The sequence below is a fragment of the Argiope bruennichi genome, chromosome 4 (assembly GCF_947563725.1).
Source record: "Argiope bruennichi chromosome 4, qqArgBrue1.1, whole genome shotgun sequence".
Classification (NCBI taxonomy): Eukaryota; Metazoa; Arthropoda; class Arachnida; order Araneae; family Araneidae; genus Argiope; species Argiope bruennichi.
The window spans coordinates 56,196,002-56,219,932 of NC_079154.1; the positions used below are offsets into that span (position 1 = coordinate 56,196,002).

At 26.3% G+C, this 23,931-nt stretch overlaps 2 protein-coding genes across 2 annotated transcripts; both read left to right on the forward strand.

The window, feature by feature from the left end:
* The first annotated feature begins 336 nt into the window (after window positions 1-336).
* Window positions 337-777, forward strand: LOC129966267 (acanthoscurrin-2-like). Its single transcript, XM_056080681.1, has one exon. It carries the CDS (start codon window positions 337-339, stop codon window positions 775-777), a length of 441 nt encoding a protein of 146 aa, XP_055936656.1.
* A 14,021-nt stretch (window positions 778-14,798) lies between these two features.
* LOC129965416 (uncharacterized) lies at window positions 14,799-21,680 on the forward strand. Its single transcript, XM_056079270.1, has 3 exons — window positions 14,799-14,841; window positions 17,924-17,993; window positions 21,210-21,680. The coding sequence occupies exon 3, from the start codon at window positions 21,222-21,224 to the stop codon at window positions 21,579-21,581; it is 360 nt and encodes a 119-aa protein (XP_055935245.1). The 5' UTR covers window positions 14,799-14,841; window positions 17,924-17,993; window positions 21,210-21,221; the 3' UTR covers window positions 21,582-21,680.
* The last annotated feature ends 2,251 nt before the right edge of the window (window positions 21,681-23,931 follow it).

Consider the following 23,931-nt stretch of genomic DNA (forward strand, 5'->3'; position numbering starts at 1 on the left):
AACCTTTCAGTTATTTATTAGTAACCGTTTCATGTCCACACATGGTTTGAATGTTTTGAAGATTAACTTTCCTTCATCATAGAATCAATTCTGTGCTTCCTCCATTTCAGCAGCATGTACATAATGGCGTTGAATTTTTAAATTCTAATTAATTGTTGAAAAATCTCTGTTTATTGTAAATTTTTGTACTATATTCTTCCAAATCTATGACACGCTTACGTATATTATCTTTTCATGCTTACTTTATAGGTTCATCAGATGTTTAGTAAAAGGCATCAGTGCTACTTGCTGACTTTCCTGCTCCTGACGATTCCCTTAAACATTCATAGCTTCGGCATGGGTGGAGGTGGCATGAGTAGCTTAGGTCCCCTTATGATGATGATGAAAAAAAGTGCAATGAAAGGCGGAGGTGGGGGCGGCAGTGGTGTGATGGAACTCCTGGCTGCTGGACTAGTAGTAAAAATGCTGCAAGGCCTGAAGATTCCGAAATTTATGACAGAAGACAGTTCCAAGATAGTTGCTGTGCCAGTTGTTCTGAATCAGGGAGGAATGATGGGCTCTGGTGGATGGCCTTCATCAGGGATGATGATGGGCGGAGGCTGGCCGTCTGGTGGTATGATGGGAGGTGGATGGCCGTCTGGTGGAATGATGATGGGCGGAGGTTGGCCATCTGGTGGAATGATGGGAGGTGGTGGTTATAATTCTGGCGGAGGTATGATGGGAAATAATGGAGGTGGAATGATGGGAAATGGTTGGAAGAATAATAACATGGATTGATGTCTGTCTGTACATATTATAAACTGAAGTCAAGTATAAGTGTTCAGATCAGCTAATTTCTTCAATTTTTCATTGTTGTAATATATAGTATACATATTTTTAAATATACAGTACAATATTGATTTCTAATGATAGACTGTCATTTGAGTGTGATAATCATAAACTATTCATTAAGACATGATTTCCTCTATATTCAGCAGATCATTTAAAATCATGCTAAATAAGAGTTTATTTCTTCATCTTATATTTTTCAAATATGTGATTGTTTTAAATAAATGTCAATTTTAATCTTAATTTTTAAAATGGCCGAGGGACATTAAAATTAAAGTTGAAAATGTTCTCTTTCCTAATATAAGGACATTTTTTTTCCTGTTTTCTTTTCAGGAAATAAAAAAACAATTAGATAATTTTTTTTTGCTATAACATAAACTGTAATATTAATGTAAAATTGTTAACCATATGTTTTTTAGTTTGATGCGATAGAATTTCATTTTCAAACGATTGCATTTCCCCTTTCCATTTCAGTAAAGTGTATTTTTTCTGTAAAAATCGTCAAAACTAAATTTATTGGGATTCCCAAAGGGTTATATTGCTATATTGTATGAATTTGGATATCGATGAAGACTTCCTCCTTCTGATACAACCTTCTGCATTAAACTTAAAAATATGCTAAGTGGTGAATGAAAGGAAATCTTGTGCCTTTCTTGACGCAACTTTTTATCAGTCTGTCTGTCCGAAATACAGCCCACATACTTAAAAACATTGACTATTAATGTATGAAATAAATTATTTAACAATCAACTTGCATTATTTGCATCCTATACTACGTATTAAAAAGCATGTGATGGTAAATAAACGTATGGATTTAGAAATTCAGGAAATTCAAAATTTGGATTCAAAACATTTCATTCAAAAATTTAAAATAGAAAAAAATAATTATAAAATTAAAACAGTAAGAGCAATATTTATGGAAAGGGCAATTTCGATAAGATTTTTGATGTATTACGAAATAAAGAGTAAAACAAATCGGAACTATAAATTTGAATAGTTGTAAGATTTCTCAAATCAAAAAGCTCAGCTAAAAATATAGTCATGAGATGTCGGTTGCCAGTTAAATCAACATATTTTCAAAAATTCTTACATAAGGCCCATTTTTACTTCAAAAAACATCTTTTATAATATAAATTATGTTTATCGTCAGAAAATTTGCTCCTTTTAATTAATAAATATTACGAAAATTTAAGAAAAAATTCTTTAAAAATGTCTGCAAAGGTTTTGGGATTACATTTCAGGCATAGATTAATATTTTATTAAAATTTCCAGACTTAATTTTGCACGATCATGCTGATATAAATTAAAGCAGAAATTGTGTTCAAACACCATTTTAGAAGAAATTTCTATAATTTTGGAACAATTTTGCATGCTTTTTGATACGTTCGCCATTATAGATTGGTTTTTTTTAAATCTTTTTTTATTTATTTCTTTGAAACCATGTTAAAGATAAAAAAAATTATTATGAACATGATGCATTCATCAATAGTAAATAGAAGGAATTACACTTTTTGGAAATAACTACTATTTTATTGAGTTCATTGTTGAAAACCGTATCTAGAACTTGCATGCATTGCGGGGAAAATTATACTAAAGAAGTCTTACTCTATAGCCTTAAGAGTAAAATTGTACTAAACCCAATACCAAGTGGAATTGACTATCCATTTTATTAAAAAATATAGTATAGAATTCAATGACATTTTATTTAAGAAAAAAGTGATATATCAAAAATTATACTAATTTCATAACTAACTATTCTTCTAATTATCAATTACATACAAACATAAACATAAGCAATATAAATTTCCTTTTTACTTTTGATTTAAATTTAACTGAATAATTTTGAATAACTGCGCATTTGGAATTTGCAAAGATAATTAAAGAAATTATAAAATAAGTAAATGAAAGAAGTATAAAGGAAATTAAAAATAAAAATTTAAAAGTAAAGTAAAAGAAAAATTATAAAAATCTTTGATTAAAATTATTTTGATTTTATAATTTCTTTCCCGTCAATTCTGAAAAAGTTTGAGAGATATTTACAGAGGCAAATACACAAATTATGAAAAATGCAGCATATTTCATTTTATCATATTGCATATATTAGATATCTATCAATTTAACAACAAAAATTTTCTAAAACAATTTATAAATCATAATTATTATTTAATGATACATAAATTGTGTATAAAGTGCACTTATTAATATAAATAACAAACGTAATTTTCATTTTGATTTCCGCATCAAAAATTTCATAACTATGGGTTTTATTCCAAGTACTTTACTTAATGACTTATTTTAAAAAAAATTAAGACTTTTTCTATGTATTATGCACTGTTTTTGAAAATTTTGTAAGCGATTTTTTTTTCTTTCTGTAAAATTATCTGTTAAAGACAAAAATAAGCGAATGTTACTTTATTCCTTATTGATTGGCTGTAGCGGTTGCACTTTCTAACGCATGCAGCAGCAGTGGCTCGTTGGAGCAATTTTTTTATGATTGATTGTTCGCATTTTGAAGGTAAAATTCTTTTCAAGTCTGTCTTCTTCAGGTCAACAAACACATTGTTGAAACTATTGTTGACATATTTATCTCATTTTTAAAATTTTTATCAAAAGATATCAGTTTAAGACACAAGAAAAAAGAATTCAAAGAATTTTATTTCTGGTTATATTTTTATTATATTATCATCATGCTTGGTCCTCTAGCAGTCTAGTAAATTTGGTTACTTATTTTGAATACTTCACAGCTTCAAAAAAAAATTGGTCAAAATATGTAAAAACAAGAACATTTTAACAATTTCGTCTTGCTTTTGAAAATTATTTGGGTGCTATAAAAGACATTATTATTATTATTATCTTGCTACAAAATTTTACAAAAGAGATTGCCTCAAGAAAAAAAAGAAAAGAATACTTTCTATAAAAAAAATTTAAGTGATTAAATGCTTCTAAAGATGGTATTTTGATCTTGAAAAGTAACTTTCATAGTATCTGTAAATACACTATTTAAACTAAATCTATTCGTGACATCGGTTCTGTCTCCTTCAAAGGTTATTTGTTGTTTTCATAATTCTTGAATTTTAAAAATACTTTTCAGTTGTTGTTATTCTTTTTTTAAATTTTTTTTGTTTGAAATAGATGTCATAGAGATTAAATTGGATTAGAAACAAAATTTTCGATGCAAACAGTAATATTTCACATGAGAAAATTCAGAGAAAAAAAAAGAATATAACGGACTTCACTTATTTCATGTTTCAGACTTCTTTTAGGGGAAAAATCCCATGGAACAAGAGATAGCATGTAAAAAGAATTTGTTCACTTTTGAAGATAATCCTCAAAACGGAAACCGTTCATTTTAAAGATGTATAATGCTTAAAAATGTTGAACAAAGTCGTTTGTCCTAAATATTTCTCAGAAAATGTATTTCACTGTTTATACTTAGTTTGTCTACTTTGCTTCAGGTTTTCCTTGAAATGTTTTAAATTTTTTTGAAAATAAGGATTTCCTGGTTAGATTGTAGCAAACTTCATTTTCTTGAGTTTTTAAAAATTAAAATTTCTTTACCAAACTTTCTATATGTTTTTAAAAGAAAATGTCTATATAATTATGTTAAGTTTACAAAGTGAAATTTTAAATTAATATACCCAATGTCATAACTAAGGAAAAGAAGTGATTAAGCAATTCAAAGCTGTAATAAAAAAGGAAAATACAGTAGAATTTAGATTTTTTTTAAATTTTATTTTGGTTGTGAAATGTTAGTATTAGAATGAGAACAGAAAGTAAATAATGACAATTTCTGAACAAAAAGAGTCAGTGTAGAATTATCTCTATTATTAATGATTTCAAAAAAAATAATGCATAACTGGAATTAAAAGTAAGTAATTATAGCAAATTAAGTAATTATCAAGCTAATAATACATTTTATAATTATAATTATTATTATAACTATTAAAATTGCAATAAAACATTCGGCAATTTTTTAAAACTAAAAGCATTTTGAATACTATTATTGCTCGGTAATGCTTTAAAATAAACTGAACTTTTAAAATCTAATGTGTTAAATGTCGTTTATAGTTTTATTGCTTTTTGCATCGAAAGTATTTATCCAGTAGTAACTTTTTCGAGGAAACTAAAAATTTTAAATAATTATTTATTTTCAGTCATAATGTAGCTAATGTAAACAATTTACAATTAAAAACAATTTATATAAATTTCAGTTTTGGCTTCGAATTATACATATTTTAGTATTACTTTAACACAATGTTCAAAAACAGTAAAAAAATATTCATTATCAACGAATTCGAATTAAACACTCCAAATTCAGATAAGGTCCAATGAATAATAAATGGGCAAAACAATATTCTACGACTCTACCCCTTTTACTTCCACTAGGTTACTTTAAATATTTTATTTAGCCATTTCACACATTTGAAGAATATGCAGCGAATAAAAGAATTATCATTCGTATTTTTATTCTTTTTTAAAATTTGTCCGGTTTATCCATATTACGATTATTTGTAATCCTGTAACTTTTGTTTGAAAAATTATATTCTTTGCAATCATAATTCATTGTAAATAATCCATAATCGTATGATTGTATCTTTTTAACTACATCGTAAAAGTACCTAACATCGTACATGTTCAAATATGTATTTTTTAAAAATTTACATTCTTTGTAATAAATATATTATCTTGTATGCTACATAACGTATCTAGCATATCTTTTTATAATAAATTGTTTATATAATTTGTATTTGTTTATTTTTGTGTTGCATATTACTCTATGTTTTGCTACAATTTTGTAACCAATTATCTGGAAATTTGTGCGTATTTTACTTTTATGAGAAATTTTTGTATTCTTTATTATTTAAATTTAGGATTCTGATTGAAACGCCAGTCAGATGAAAAAAAAAATTAATAAATTGCAAAATTAAACTCAAATCTTCTTTGTCCGGAGTTTCCATACTTATTTTTAACTTAAAGTAATACAAAAGAATGTTTGAAGAGATTCAAGATACCCTGAGAGTCTTTCTCGCTATTTCTTCATTCCTAACAATACTTTACAAAATTAAACTGAAGATTGATATTTAATTCGAAATTTGCATTTGTATGTTATTGAATCAATTTCTCTGTTTCTCCTTCTTGTGTCATATTCTTCCCTAAAAAAATAAAAAATAAACCTCTTTATCGATTGAGAAGATAAAAATTGACATTTCTGGATTTATAATTTAAAAATGTTTTAATTAAATTACCCAGCATTTTACGTCGTAACATTTTTGAAAATTTTCAAGAAAAAAAAGCTCTTTAATTTCACGTAAATTTTATTAATTTAAATTATAGTAAAATTTCGAAAACTTCGTTCCGAGATTCACATTCTCATCCTCCGAATTATGTTTGGGCCAAATTTGATAACTCTAAGTCTAACGTTATGTCCAAAAGAGCGCCAACAGAAACACACATATGTAGATGCACACGCATTGCTTTTTATTATTAATAGAGATTAATAAAACCTTACAATGCAGAAAACTAAATTTTATAGATAATCAAATCATTTATGAAATTACGTAATCAACATCATCATTCTAACATTTTATTCAGAATTGTACAAATTGGAACATCTTTTAATCCAATACAAAAAGATAAAAACTGAAAATATTCCATATAAGCTTAAACATTTAATCATTTTATCCATAAATCCATAATGTGCTTAAAGAGATATAGATGAACTTTTGGTTATGTGAGTTAATGAGTTTATGAGTTAATGAGTTTATGGGTTAATGAGTTTTCACAATATTTAATGGGTAAATTTAAAATGCTGTTTAATCTCCTTCTTTCGCAGTTAGCGCAAGTTAGTTGGTCTATAAAATACTCAAAAGTATGCTCTTTGCCGATTGCAAAAGCAATTATGTTCAGTTGAATAATCAACATATAACACGAAAAAATTAAAAGATAAATAAATAAAATAGATTCGAACTTATAATCCAAAAAATCGTAGAATGATACTGTTTTATGTGTTTTCTTATCTGTATATTTTTAAAAATTACTCCTAATAATATCACAACTCCAGTGTGAAAAAAAAACAACATTCTTTCACTTTTTTGCAAAGTGACTCGATGCCATAATTTAGACAATGAAATGTGTTGATATAAAATATATATTATAAATACTTTTCAAGAATTATTAAAATTCAGAAAAAATACTTAGGAAATAAAACTGACATCACTCTAAGCTAATTTTTTTAACTTGTTAGAAAATGTTTTAACAATTATTCTTGTAAAGTTATATGCTTTGAAGTTGATAAAGAAAAAATATTTATATTTTGATTACTTTGTAACTGAAAATGTAATTAAAATTTCGAAAAATCCCTTATATTAACCCATGAAGTAATTAAGTACCAAATTTGGTATTTTTAGATTCAGCAGACTTTACGGTAGAGGTTCCTGAACCATTTTGCCTCATGCAATCACAATATACAAACAGTACCTAACCTATATAAATTTATCATGTTAAATATTAAAATAATAAACAATGAGTTAATTATTAATATATTAAATAATATATGAATTATTACTGTATTAAATAATATATGAATTATTTATTAAAAATTAAATAATAATTTTTCCTGCATCAAATATTATTTAAAATAAAAATCAATTATTTAAGTTGACATCAAATGCACAGAATCATGATATACAAAACAGTTCCTAAATTATATATTTTATCATGTTAAAAATTTAAATAATACATAGTGAGTGAGTTATTAATATATTAAAAAGTTGATGAATTATTAATTTAGTAAATATTAAATAATGCATCATCTTATGCATTAAATAATATATAAAATAAAATATCAGTTAATTAGCGAACATGTGTAGGCTTTAGGCGAATTAAAAGGTTACCATAGGAGGTCAAGTAATATTAACAAATAAATCCATTGAAAATACTCAAGGAAAGGCTGAAAAGAAATGGCCAACAAAGGATATTTTCTAATTTCTTTATTTCCATTATTATAAGTAGTTTCTGAACATTGTCATTTTCAGACATGGGAAAGGAGAGTGTTTCGTCTAAATTTTAAGTCATTTAATTATGTTCGATTTCATATTCTCAACATGGCTGACAGTTCAATAGAATGGCAATTAGCTTTCTTATTCACTTTATAGCATCAAGCTCTCAGTAACAAAGAAAAATATGCGAATATTTCAAAAAGTTTTAAAAAATTGAAAATACACTCAGTTCCTAAATAGTCCCAAAGAATGAATATCCATTCTACCACCTTAATTAATTTATAGAATAAAAAAATTAAAGGTGCAGAGATTGGAGCATTCTGAATTCAGAAAAGAAGACTAGATAGACTTTCAAGAAAGACTTAGAGAATAATAATTGTGGCCATGGTTGGTTTAAGAAACCAAAATATGAATTTGAGTGTGCAAAGATATCACACCCGCATGCTTTTAGAAATAAAATGAATCAGAGCGTTTAGGATGGGAAAAATAAAAGACAACGGAAACTGTTCTTGTTTAATGAGCCCAACATGGTTCCCAAAAGGAAAGTTTTAAAAGCCTAAACGTCTTTCGAATGGTCTCTCACATCATTTTTGCTTTCTCGTTTCTCTTTTGGAGACACTTTTCCTCATCTTGTTATAACCATTGCTCAGAAAAGTTGTAAAAATAAATTATCTTGTAATTGCACTTGATTGCCGAGAGTGTATTGCAGAGAATTTTCTAATTTTCTATATTTTAAAGTAATTCTAATTCAGAGGCATTTCTTTACCTATGCATGGGACAGAGTACTTCCTGTATGATTACGTAGTAATATGAAGTTTCGGATACAAGTTGAGTTATGTTATGAAAATGGACTTTTACTGCTGATTGATTTGACATTCAGTGATAGCAAATAGATATTTCATGGATTTCCATACTTCTGAATATATTTGAATTTATTAGTACTTTTATGCAAAAATTATTTTTTGCAAGGTAATCGTAAATGAAGTAATTATTTTTTTCTCCGAATTTTATGAGTGATTTTTATTTTTATTTTTATGACTATTTCTTCTCTCTCTCTCTCTCTCTCTCTCTCTCTCTCTCTATTATTGCTTATTTCTACAGAAATAACGCAATATGTTTTTAGGGCACTGATGGAAATAAAAGTATCAATAGAAAAGCGTAATAAATATTAAAGAATGTATTTATACAATAATGTATTAATTTATACAATAATTAAAGAATGTATTTATATAATAATGTATTAACTTATACAATAATTAAAGAATGTATTTATACAATAATGTATTAACTTAGAGAATAATTAAAGAATATATTTATATAATAATATATTAATTTATAAAATATTTAAAGAATGTATTTTTACAATAATGCATTAATTTATACAATAATTTAAGAATGCACTTATGCAATTTACGAAAGCATTTTTCTAATTGTAATGCTATAAATAGTAAATATGTTTATAAATATGCAAGAGTGGGAAAATGTTTAGTTCAGTAATGATATTTATCATTTAATAAATTAGAAATGAAACTACTTCAAAGTGTAGAACATGTGTAGAATTATCATGAATATGTCCCTGTAAGCCAAAAACAAATAAATCTACACAAAAATATGCTATCATAACAGACACTTCCAAATAATTGTAAAACTCTTGTTTTGTCTAAATTATTTTATACATTTCCGATTTTAACATTATAATTTTCATTTACTAACATATTGTTTGTAAATTACGGTATGTGAGATGGATCATGTGTTATGCAACCAGAGGGAGAAACTTTTCTACATACTCTGTGTTAAATATTCTTGTGTATTAAAAATCACGTGTAATTGGTAAACAATAGTTAAGAATTAGCATGAAATTTTTTAGCGTTTAATCTCTGGGATGCTGCTAATACACAAGTACCAGAAAATTAAATATGAATTCCAGGCCCTTTTTTATCCGACCAATTAAATTCAAAACTTGACACAAAACTATGACTGTAGTATCAAAATCACATATTAACTTTCATGTATTTATGTCAATGAGTTTTTGAGTTAATATGCATTCTCAAGTACAGATGGTCAGCCCCTTGCTGAATTTAGTTCCCAATTTAATACATACCTGCATTTTAGATTTTTTGTAGATACCGTGTTGATTTATATTCGGATAACCGGACGAGCAGAATTTCTCTGAAGGGTTTTCATTCAAAATTTCATAGAAATCTAAAATGTGGAGTGAAATTCATATACCAAATTTCATTCGTATATCTTAAACGTTTTTGAGTTATCGTATTCGTAGACAGACAGATGAGCATAAAGTCAAATTTCAATTTTTTGAAGTCAAAGATAACAATAACATGGAGATTCCTCAAAATCTCGAGCTCAAATTTTTTGACGTTTACACTACTATACTTCTTACACGAAAATCTGTAAAAGAGTGTGCAATTTTCTTGCTGAAAGTTTCTTATGACCTTTCTTTACATTGCGTGACAAATTTAATTTCCCCGTTACTATTGAAGTTCCCAAGTGTTTAAAATGGAAAAAAAAAACATTTTAAAAATCTAGCAACAAATGTTATTTTCCTGGGTATGCAAATATGTTTTCCTTTCACTTAACAATTTAACTTGGTATCATATCGCTAAGCAGAAAATATTAGTTTTTAAAAAGTTATTCCAGCATGAAATAAGATTTTACTCTTAATTCTTGTAATCCGTTCTAATTATCATTCGAAACAAAAGAGGAAACGTTTTCCTGACCCAACAAAAAAAATTCACAATATACAATACTTACTACACGAATTATGTTTTACAAATTTCCTTAGTATGTACGTTTCTTAAAGATATTTTATTTTCATTTGATTATTCACATTGATTATTTATATTGATTCATTTGATTATTCTTAATTTTTTTATCTTTTTCGAATTTTTATAAGCTTTTAATTGATAATAATAATATTCTTGACATCATATGAACAATTGTGGCCCTTCATCTGCTTATCCTTACAATATTATTAAGTATACCATTTTCATTTGAAGTCGGAAAAAATTATTCCCCAAAACATATCAGAATTAAAGTTCATTGTGTTAAATTCTGCGAGGGAGGTGCTTTCTAGGCCATACCATTCAAACTATTGTAACTTAATTTGACACATATATATACATTGGAGGATAAAAATGGGTACAACAGAAGGATTTTTAAAACTTTTAATTAGAATATGAATAACTAAGAATTTAGAAAGAATGTAAACATTTTCCGCAATAACTTCCAGAAGTTTTATGAAGCACAAAGTAGAAACATAAAAATGATTTTTACATCGTTTTAAGATTCAAATAAATTATCTGTTTGATGATACCAATTTAACTGCCATTCAATTGTTCTTGATTTTAAATTTTCTTTTAAATGATTTCTATGTAATTAGAAATTACAGTTTCCCTTGTTTTCATAAAATTCATGTTCCTTCACTGATTCATCAAATTTGTAAATGCAAATTTTCTTTCATTATTAAAAATTTAGAGAGACTTTGCTTGCTTAAATGTGTGCCATTTGTATAGTTTACAGGAAATAATTAAATGATGCTATAGTGCTGCAAAAGACAACGTGTAATTAAAATATAGATTGACCTGACATTTACGTTTTAATAGTAAAATGACATTATAAGAATTGACTCCACGACATCATGGGATTTATGATTCCATTAGGAAGGTTGATAGGCCCAATGAATTGAGCAATTAAAAGCTGTTAAAATAATGCACGAATATTTCTTACAATTGATGCTAAAAATAACACTTTGTGGATGGAACCATGAACAAGTCATGAATAACAGATGTGGCAGAAATTAAATATTCTGAACCATCAGATCACCAAAATTAAATAATTGCAAATAAATTGCAATGCTAAATATGCAGTATGAAAGATCTAGTTTATTAAGCGAGTAATATGTTAGTGAAAAATCTGCTCCCACGAAGAAGAGGACATTTAATGACTTATTTTTTTCTTTTTCCATTTTGTATTTTTAAAATACTATAAAAATGTACATACAAAGTGTCCACTCTATCACAATTCATGGTTAAACAATTGAAAATAAACATATACTTCGAAATGAAAAATCTATTCAAATAACTGAAGAATTGTTGTGAATCAGTGAAACTCTAACAATGTTGTTTTAATCAATCAAAGTACTTTTGAAAAAGTTACGAAATCTAAATTAGTATGGATTCTACTATATATATTTAGCAAGTTGCTTTTTGAGTACTATCATTTTAAGAAAAACATTCCACTTTTTTGGAATCAAATCTAACTGAGTTATGAAACTCTAAAGTTAGATACTTTAGGCCAATCGAAAGTCCTCTACTTTCTTGAACTGTAAGTTGAATTGCGAATTTTCTTTAAAGGGTATCTGAAAAGCTTTAAGTTGCCCTAAATTACTAAAATTCAAAGCTTCATTGCTATATCAATTTGTTTGAAGAAGAAATTGATCAAATGATCTTATTATTAAACGTATCATTATTACAAAAATAATTTATAAATACTATTAATGAAACAGGGTGACTGAAATGAAATTTAGATTTCTGGGCAATAATTATTTATTCAAACAACGGAAAAAAATAAATTTTTTCCTCATTTAAAACATTTTTTAAGTGACTGTATTTAAAAATTTTAAAAATTAGCTATTGCAACGCGGTTAAAGATATAATCCTGATTATAACATATAGTAATTGTTTTACAATGAAATCAATGCACTGTATCATCATTTGACAATTACTATCATTTACCATTTAATTTAAAAAGAACCTTGTGTTATACACACTGAGACTCCGCGCATTTTGTCTTTCTTTAAAATGCGCAATGACTTTCAAAATTACATGGCAAGCATAATATTTCTCCTATGGCCATTGAATGTTTCCCTTCTTTCATCAAGATTTATAACAAATTAGTAATTAATATTATATTTATACTCATATTATTTTGTTACTAGTAAATTTTTTTGTCTATTTTATTTTATTGACTTCGATATTGATGTTATTTTCTGCTAATAGTTTTAAAATTAATTTGATGTAAAAAGATATGTATATTTTTATTCTTTTTGAGTTTGTTTTTATTCTTATAAAAATTATAATATATTCAAAAACTTAATTTTCACAAATAATACTAATAATAACTCAAAAGAATTCTGTTTTGTTTGTATGTTTGAGGATTATTCAAAAATTTACCAATTTAAGTTTTAACAACCAATTGCACGTTTAGGTCGATTGTTAGAAGCCTTTTTTTTATTTTCTGCAAACTAAATGTAAATGTTGATCAGTTTCTCTTGGAGGTCCTCCAGGAATGAATATTTAGATTTCTGCCTTGGTTTCTACATTAGTGGTCCATGTCTCTTTGACTAACAGTAGCAATCAAGCATCTTTTTCATCATGAGTCCTTGATATACGGGTATGGATAAGTAGGAATATACAAAAAGATTGATTAATTAAATGAAATGAATTCTGATCAGTTTACCCAAGATATCATTCATGGAAGTAGATTCTGACCATTACCCCAGGTTTATTAAAATTATCCCAGTTTATTACACAAAAAATAGTAGTCATATTTTCCTTCCTTGACACTTGGGCATGGTAATTAGTGTAATTCAAGTTGAGTTTGTTAAAAACAATGATAAAATAAATGAAATACTTTCAATCTAAAATTACAACAAAAGTAATCTTAATTTGAAAAAAAGGACTATAGCGATTTGTTGACTACATATGATATACATTTTTTGCGTAATTTTTTCCAAATTTGTTAGACGTTTGGAAATTTATTTCCATCTTCAAAATTAATAATAGGAAAATATGTCTTTTAAATAGATGAAAATACTTCTGTTTTAAATTATACATGCATGATGCTTCTGCTTCACATGTATAATTCATCTGCACATGAATGCATATTATAATCTTACAGATCATTCAAGAGCAGTTAAACTGAAAATATGTTCATTTAAACTTTTAAACCTTTTTTAGCATTTCTAAGCAATGTAACTTTGATAATAAGGCTAATTTATAGTAACATTATAATTATACTAATTCTAGCAAAATTAGTCAACATCAATGATACAATAGATTAAATTCGTTCAATCTAAAATTACAACAGAAGTAACCTTAATTTGAAGAAATGAATGTAGTGATTCAAGCCAATATTTTATATACATATTTGTAATTTTTTTTCTAAATTTCTTAGACGTTTGAAATTTATTTCTTAAGATTTTTAATGGTTGACAAATTATCATAAAACCAAGAAAGAGATTTTTAAAAGTTAAACAAATAATTGATTGCAGAAACTGCTAATAAATATATTAATCACTCAGTTTCTTTACTCATTTTCCTCATGCAATAAAAAAAAATTAAAAAAATTCCTTCTATTTAAAGCAAAACGATTATTTAAAGTAAAGGGAATATTTAAATCAATTAGTTTCTCATCAAATCTTCCTTTAATGAATCAAATAAACATTCAAATTTTCTTTAACTATTTAAAGCAATTACGTGAAATATTTGTGAATGAATTACTGAAAAAGGAAAAATTTAGCGAACAAACATTCATCAACAAATAATGCCTGATATCCCTCTCCAATAAATCTTGCAATCGCACCGAATTTTCATTTAAAAAACCCCTAAAATTTCATCATCTGTAACCACACGACAGTTTTGTTAACAATAAAAAAAAATCGTCTTCATCTCCGGGAGACAAACATTTCCTCTAAGAATATTAACCGACTTGTGGAAGAAATTTTACGCACACGGAACTGGCGGATCAGCCTTTTACGGTGGTTAATTATAAGACAGTGAAGGAAAAGTAGATTGGGAATTGAGTGACAAGAACTCTCTTTTCTTTATTTTTTTATTTCCGTTCGGAAGCATATTAGTTCCGATGACGAACCACAAGGCATATTAGGTCAACATATATAAGGGGAGAAAGTGAGAATGGCGGATTAGTTTCAACGTTTTTTTATCAAGAGGGAAAAGGGCTTTCAAGTATCGAAGTTTGAAAATAAAATACACCACAGGTAAATGAATATTATTTTCAGTATGAATTTATAATTATATATCTATTCCAAATGATATTTCCAGTAGTAATTTGAAATAAACAAGATTGGTAATGAATGTTCGTTAAATTTGATAAACAATAATAGAATAATTATTATCAATAGGAAATAATTGATATCAAATAAATAAAATTTTCATCATTATCAATACATTAATGAAAAAAACTCTCAGCCTATTAATATTTAAATTTTATTTGACCTTCAATCAAATAGTGCTTTCTAGATTTCATTTATTTTATTATTTAATTGAATTTGTAATTAAACCTCCTATTATAATAAATGAACAATGAATGTTATTTGAACAAATGCTAGATGTTATTTCAACATATTTTTACTTTTTATCTTAAATAATTTATTGCTTTTTCAGATTGTTTCTAAAGGTATGGGATGTATAGAAATAAATTATTTTTATAGCAGAGCAAGAATCTTCAAATGCAAAAGTCGGTCGCTTTCTAGGAGTTTTTGTTAATAAAATATTATTGATCAGAAAATTTTGCCTATATATGCGAACAGTCTTCTCATGACTCTTTGAAATACTTGGGAAAACGTGTAAAATAAAATAAAAGGCTTTCTATTATTATTTTCGCCTTATTGATTGTTTTCCTTCCTTTTATTAATCTCTGCTTGGAATTGGTATTTTCTATATTTTCGGTATTATTCCATTACCCTTTTACATTATGAAAATTACATTTTTATGAAAATCGGAAGTGCTGTTATTTGAAATTTTATCACTCTTTTCACTCAATAAAAGAGATGAGCTATTGTTTCTCACGTCTTCTTTAGCATACACCTGAAAACATCTGCACTAAAATATTTTTTTTCCTTGATCGGTATGAATATGAAAGACTGATTATCTTGATTGTTCATAAGGAATATATATAGGGGAAGATTTTTTGTATGTCTATAATCCTACATTGTGCTAATAAAGAGCTCCCTAGATATGGCACTGATTTTTCTTAGCGTTTAAGACTTCGTTTTTAGTTGCAAAAATAATTTATTTCAATATGCTAAATCCCTCTGAGGGCTCTTCAGATAAAGGGAGGAAATATTGTCATGTAAATACGCAGGTTTTCAGTTCCCCCTGGATATTATAATGGTGTGGGCTTGACTTGCCTTCACATCGATACCGGGTCGTATCCCTTTCTAGGTGGTGGACCTATGGTTGCACCATAATAAGGGACATTTTGCTTTAATATTAGTACCTGGCTATATTGTCATGGTGGCCTAATCTTTTATTTAATACAGGTTGCCTTGATAGAACAGAATAGCTTCATTTGTGGTTATATATATGATAAATTATTTTTAAGCACAAAATGGAGTAGTTGCTCTATTTCAAATTCTTTGATATTTAATGTTTTTAATATTTTTAGTTTGGCTTATTAATTCTAAGAAATGGTAGTATAAATGAAATAAAATAAAAGTCTTTTTCGATCAAAAATACATACATCTTCCGCTGTTCTTCTAAATTAATAATATCATCTATTTTTGCTTTCATCTCCATGTGGTTTAATGCTTGCATTCATTGTCTTCTGTCATATTAAATATGCAGTTTTTTTTAAATTTAAATATGTCGCTAAGATATAGTTTTTTGAAATTTGTAAGAATGTTAAGTAGCATACAAAATGTTTATCATTATAAGTGTTCCATTATATTGATTTACTATAATACTTTTTATTGCATTAATTTAAATTAATTGTCCTGTTCCGTGCTGATAACAGTTTCCCACCTCTAGAAAGACTGCTAAGCAATTATTCTTAAATTTGCTCACAAACTATTTTCTTTACGTTGAGAACGCTTCGCTACCAAGCACAATAATTGTAGTGAAAACTATTATAGTTTAGATTATATTGTTTCTTTTGAATGATACATCTAAAGTCAGCGGAGAACATACATTTTTACCTTGAAATTGTTTTTCCCTTCATCATATAAGCATTTCAGAAGCAAATTCAAATACAAACAACAACCAAAATTGTAAAAAAAATTATTATGTAAAAAATAGGTAGGAATTTCAGGAAATATAAAAAGGATTCTAAGAATAAATTCTTTAGATCTAACATAGAGAATTTGAAGTACGCTTTCTTGGAAATAAAAAACTTTTTTTAAGGATTAATCAAGTTCTTAACTGATTTTATTTTGACACTTTACAACAGAATAACTTAACAGAATAACAACTTAAAACAGAATAAAATTATTCTTCCTAAAAAGATTTTTTATAATGAATGCTATGATGACATATTCAACAGTAATTTTAAAAAATTGCATAAAAGAGTTATAAATACTGATTTCTAAGAAAAAAAAATAACTATATAAATAATCAATGCTTTGTTGTTGTATGTATAGTATATTGTATATATTATATATAGTATACAGTATATGAATTATTTTCAAAAATAATTCATAAACATTACAATGATTAAATCCATAGCATACCGAAATATAAATGATTATTGAGTCATATCTTATATTCATGTCCATAACACCTATTAGTTAACAGAATAAAGAAAACGAGCTAAACATCTTGAAATATGTAATTTTTGTTAAACCTGAATAACTTTTAAAAATTCCAGCATTTCGAATTCTTTATCGTTTAGTAATATTTAATAATACAAATTCATTCATAAATTATACTGAAAAAAGCTCAAACCACATCGTATCCATTTGTTTACTTTTGGAAATCACATGATTTATCAACTGCTGTAGAAGCTGCTAATTCCTGTTGCTATGGAGTTGCATGGAAGAAATATTTACACAGACATTTAGTATAACATTGTGTTTTTTATTAAACAAATAAATAGAATTGAAACATAGAATAGCTTTCAATATAATTCATGTAAACGTCAGCTGAATGCTAAATCCAATTTTGAAAGAGTGCCAGTTTGTAGTATTATAAAGCGTCAAAAACGAGTGACTCTTGGATGCCTTTCTCATTATTAGCAGTTATTTTCTCGATACACATTTTCCCACAATTATCCATTTTAATTTTTAATAAAAACCAAAATGAATTCAATAAGGGATCTAAAAAACTTTTATCTTTTTTTTATAGCCACGCTAAAGACGTGCACTGTGAAATACAATTCAAGAAAAAGAATTACCTGTTTAGATTAATTTTTGAAGTAAGTAAATTTGTATAGAGTATTCTTTTAGTTAATAAAAACTGTTTATAATTTTTATAGATAACTAATTTTTTCTAGCCAATTTTATGAAAATATTTAAGTATATTATGGAAATATTTATATTTATATTTTTAAATAACAAATTTTTAACTATAAGTATATATGACATTATTGCATAAAAACATTAAAGATATAAATTCTGTGGAAAATAAAAATTCAGTTTGCAAAAATAGAAATTCATAGATTTCACTGAAATTTTAGAATTGCCATAAAAACTATGCTTAAATTTTAATGTGCTTTCATTGCAATACGCTAATTACGTCACCACTTTAAACTTAATTTCTTTTATTTTTTAAATACTATCTTGCACACTTACATAGATGAGAACTTAAAAATCTAAAATAATAATTAAAAAAAAACTGTCGAAATTGAATTTAACTTAATTAATTTAGTGATTAATTAATTAATTTTGATTAATTAATTTAGTGATTAGTATTAAACCATGATTCTGAATTGAAATGTTATGTTAAAAAATTTTGTCTTTCAATTCAAACAAAACGCAAATTCATTTTTAATGAATTGATTATTAACTTTTTGAAATTAATTTTATAAAGTCTAATTTGAAAAGAATATATATATATATATATATATATATATATATATATATATATATATATATATATATATATATATATATATATACAAAAGTATTAGAATCAAGTTAATAGGAAAAATATATATTATATATATATATATATATAATATATAATATATATATATATATATATATATATATATCACTTTGTTTTCTCATTTTTTTTATATTTGATATAAATTTGCTCTTTACTTATAATAATGGGATAATAAATAATATTTTAAAGTTAGGCTTAAAATTAAAATAATTATTATTGTATAAAATTATATATAAATATTTTTGACTTATTCATTCATACGCCTTTGGCATTTATTTAATTTTCGAAATAGTATATATTCGACTTTTCTGTTAATGCTTAAATATTATAATCATGTTTATTCTAGAAAATGCGCAAATTATTTATTCTCTGAGTGCTGCCATCTATTTGTTTAAATTTCTTTAAAAAAATCCATAACAGAATTTTTTTTAGAATTTCTAGTTTTCCTAATAAATATTCGAATTATTTTTTTATTACAAAAATGGTTATTGTTTTATTGACATATCAATCCTGCCTTCATATGAATTAACTAATAGTGAATTCATAACATTTTTTTTTTTTTTTTTTTTTGTGAAATGAGTTCAATAGTTTGAAAATGGTTTGTTTTAAGATCTGATTACGAATATGAGTAATTTGAATCAAGGAACACTTTTAAGAAATAAATAATTTAGAAACTTAATACTGCATCTTCTAATATTTAATGTCGTTTTCTGCGATGGATCGAGAACTTTTAACCGTGACATATATTTCTAAACAATAAGGAGCTTATTTTAATTATTCTACTTTAAAAATTTAAAATCTATTGTAAATATCTTTCTATTTCCACAAAAAGACATCATCATTTTTTAAAAAGTAATTTGTATGAAAGAAATAAAGTATGGAAATAGATGAAAATACTTCTGTTTTAAATTATACCTAAATGATGTATCTGTTTCATACATATAAATCCTTTGTATGTAAATACAAATTATAATTTTTACAAATCATTACTAAACAGTTAAACTGAAAATATTTCATTTGAACTTTTAAACCTTTTTTAACATTTGTAAGCAATGTATTTCTTACAAAGATAAATTAGGGATCTTTTATGTCAATAATTGATAAGGAAACTCACAAACCAAGCTTTGTGAATTCATCGTGCATTCACGCATGGCAAATTATATCAAAATTGATCAATCAAATGCTTATACGGGATACAAATTTCATAAATATTTATTTAGACGCATTTTCGTGGATACTTGTTATGCAAGCTGTGTACGTTTTAAAAAATAAAAGGAAATTTAGACACAGCTATTTGAAAACTTTAAACGAAATGTTTCAAATTAATATATGTTTTTATTTATTTTTGTATTATAATGCAGTCTGTTGATGCTCATACAACTCTCATTAAATGTCTAAATTAGCTTAATTTTGAAGCCGATAGGCATTTTACAGTAAAAAAAGTCTCAAATATGTGTAAATTGATGTCAAATGAATGCTCCTTTACGTCTCTCATGTAAATGTGACATAAATTGAATCTGTTAAAGAATATAAAAGGAATAAGCTGTCAGTAGTTCCAAAAGTCGAGTTTCAATGTTTGGCTATTGTTGTTCAATATTGGCAAATATTTGTCCGTTCAATAAGCTGTGCTAAGAAAAAAAAAAGAAAAGAATTCCTGAGTTAACATCGATAAATTTTGAAAACTTTTGCGCCTGAAGACTTGTATTAGAAAAAACACCTATAAGGTACAGTAAACAGGGCGTTGGACTACTTTAATAGTAATAAAATAAATAAGCGTCTTTTTTTAATTAATGCAAGTGTTAATTTAAATAAATTTCTAACGAAAATTAACAAAATTTTTATATTCAACCAGTGAACTTAAGGAACTTTAGACAAATACATGGATTTTAAAACGAAATAGATTCTTTGTTTCTATGTTTCTCAATCCAAGCGGTTGCAAGTACAAGTAGAGACATCTGAACTTTGGCAATTTTACTATCCGTTCCAAATGCGATTAAAATATGTAAAGTTTGGTTGCAAATACCATATACTCGCCATATTTCATCTAACTCGCTTCACTTTTAAATTATAATATTCTCAAACAGACAGGATTATAAAAAAGTTCGATTATTTTTCCATCCATGATAGATGTAAAAGACGGAAGTTCATCAAAATAGAGGCATTTCTTTTTGATGATTTCAATGTTTTCTATGAGGATACTTTATATACGCGGAAGTAAAGAAAATGTAAGCACTTAAAGGCATTTTTAATTATAGGCAGTTACTCTAAGATATGTAAGAATTATTTTGACTTCATAAAATCCTGTATAAAAAGTTATTCATCCAACAGAAATAATTGAAACAGTGTGCGTGCAAGGCCGATATAGAAAATGTGAGGCTCATATTCTAAAAGTTTGAAAATCACTTTCTGCAACATTCTTCTACGTAAAGGCTTACATTTTAAATTGATGCTAATTCCTATGATTGTATTCAAATGTCTAAGTAAGCCTTCAATGCCTAAAATTAATCTGTGTTTTTTATTTCAGTTTTCCACGGCAATGAAAATATCTAAACCAACCACACTGGGACTTTTCCAACTGCTTGTGGCGTGCGTTTTAGTAGCTATCTATACATGCCCCGGAGAGGCTATGCATCATGGCCCAATGATCATCTTCAAAGCTGGCAAAGGCCATGGTCATGGCAATGGCATGGGAGCAATGGGCCTGCTTGCAGCAGGATTGGCATTCAAAGTATTAGCGGAAATGGTCAAAAAAGGTCATCATGAACACCATGGAGGTGGACATGGTGGAGGTGCTGCTTATGGGCATCCTATGCCAATTTCCTTCGCCAGTCACGATGCACATTTGCCTCATTATGGATATGATCCACAACAATATGGAGGACAAGTATGGGTGTGACGCAAATCCCAAACAAGTCACCTAGTCATTGTAAATGTTCATTGTACGCTTTGTAAATGTATATTGTATATAACAATTTAATAAATTTTTTAACGCTTATGCATGTAGCTTTATTTTATAAAATAAATATAAAAAGGTTCGTTTTGATACAAATCACATCTTAGAAAAATTAATCATTTTAATTTTTAAAATAAAATTATTAGTTGTAAATAATATTTTACGGTTTTGAGTCAGGGTCAAATATGAAAAAGGTCTGATAAAAATTTATCTAACGCTTTGAACTTTACCTATGTTTGTATCTTTTAATTCACAATAATATAGATCCGAAAGGATTTAATATGTATCAAATCCACACATACAAAAAAATCTTAAAATTATTTAGATGAAATAGAGTTTGTGTGAATTTATTCACACAGTAAGCTAATGGCTTGTGAAATATTAATAGTCAAAAATATTTGCGGCCAAAAATTTTATTCCATAAAACTGACTTTGACACAGTTCTTTTCCGAAATTTTTAATAATCAAGATATCTTATATAAATTTTTATAACTATTTTATTATTTCTGTTGAGTGTTTTGTGCTATTGAAGAAGAGACAATTTTGGCAGACAAATGAGAATCCACGAATTATTTATGATACAATTCTAAAAGGAAAAAAAAATGAATAAAGAATATTCAAATCTCAAGCTCGAAAAATCATAACCTGATAAGATTGTAGGCTTGATTTATCATTCTTGATAGTATCCAATGGTCCATTTAATACCTATCGATCAGCAGTTATCAACAGTTTAATAACAACAGTTAACAAAATAACAACAAGTTAACAAATAACAACAGTTAACAAAATACCAACTAGTTAACAAATAACAACAATTAACAAAATACCAGCCTAAAAGTGTATCATATTAACAACAGTTAAAGCAATAGTTCTGCTTTGTAATTAATGAGCTAAAAGAAAGCCTTTTCTTGTTATACTATTATTACATACGACAGAGTATATGAATAAACAAATAATGAAATAGTTATACAGTGTAAATTTCAAAACAGCAATAAATAGTCATTATTATAACTTGCATTTAAAAACTTTACAAAATTTATTACAATTAAAGAAAAATTACATGAGAGGATGTTAAGTATCATTGAAAAATTCACTGTATAATAAAATGTAATGAATGAACAGTGTGTCCTGTAAAGAGTTTTTAATGATTTTAGAAACACGCAATTTATTGATAATGTAGAAATAATAAACATCATCAATTTAAAAAAAAATCATTTGTAAAGCAAATAAATAGATTTAGTTTAATTTATTAACATTTTATTAATATAAATACAAATAAATACTATTCAGAGAAAAACTACTAATTAATGTAAAGCCTTTATTTAGATATTTTAAGTAAAAGTTCAATTACTAGATATGTTTTCAAAAACTCTCAAATATTTTAAAAAGGACCTTAAACTTACAAAGGGGGGTTTTAAGCTCAGTTTAAATACAGCAGCTGCAAATAAGTCCAAATATAATAACATTAAAATGGCTTATTGTTTAAACTCAGCAATATAACACAAGCTAAACCACGAGCCCATCGAAAACGAATTATCCAGCATGACTGATAAATTGTAACCCACGTACAGACCTGAATGTACAGATAAAAGATAAACATAATAGGCAGTTGAAATCAATGCTTGAAGAATTATATATTCTATCCTAAAAATCAAATTACTTAAATTAATAATTATCATATCCAATTTATCATGATTATAAATGTAAACAGATTTCCTTCCATTTTACAGAATTTGAAAAGAGAGTCAATTCATGTTACATTACATCATCTACATCCCTGTTTTTAGAGCCTAAAGGCTCTCTTCCTATAATGTAATGAAATATAATGTCCCTTTGATATTACTTTATAATCCTGTAAAACACTTATTGTCATCAAAACATATAGCTAATATTGCAATATATGACACATAATCCTCATATACCTAGTGTTTAGAATCAAAATGAACAGCAACAAATATTTCATTATTGCCCGAAATTGCTTGCAATGACAATATGCCTAGCGTCTTAATATCACTGAACAATTGCTAATCAAAAAGGCAAATCCGAAATCAATTGACTAAATCATTAATTTGACATTAAAATCACAAACATGCGCAAAAAAAAAAAAAAAAAAAAAAAAACTGAACAACACATATTTCCCAAAATTCTATGCGATCTCTGTGATTCATATGTTCGCTACTGCACCCTGCGATAATTTTAACAAAGTGAAAATATTTCGTGTACTCATTTTGAGTAAAAAAGAAAGAGAATTCCATTTAGTTTTTACTGTTTTAATATAAAAGACGTGAGACGA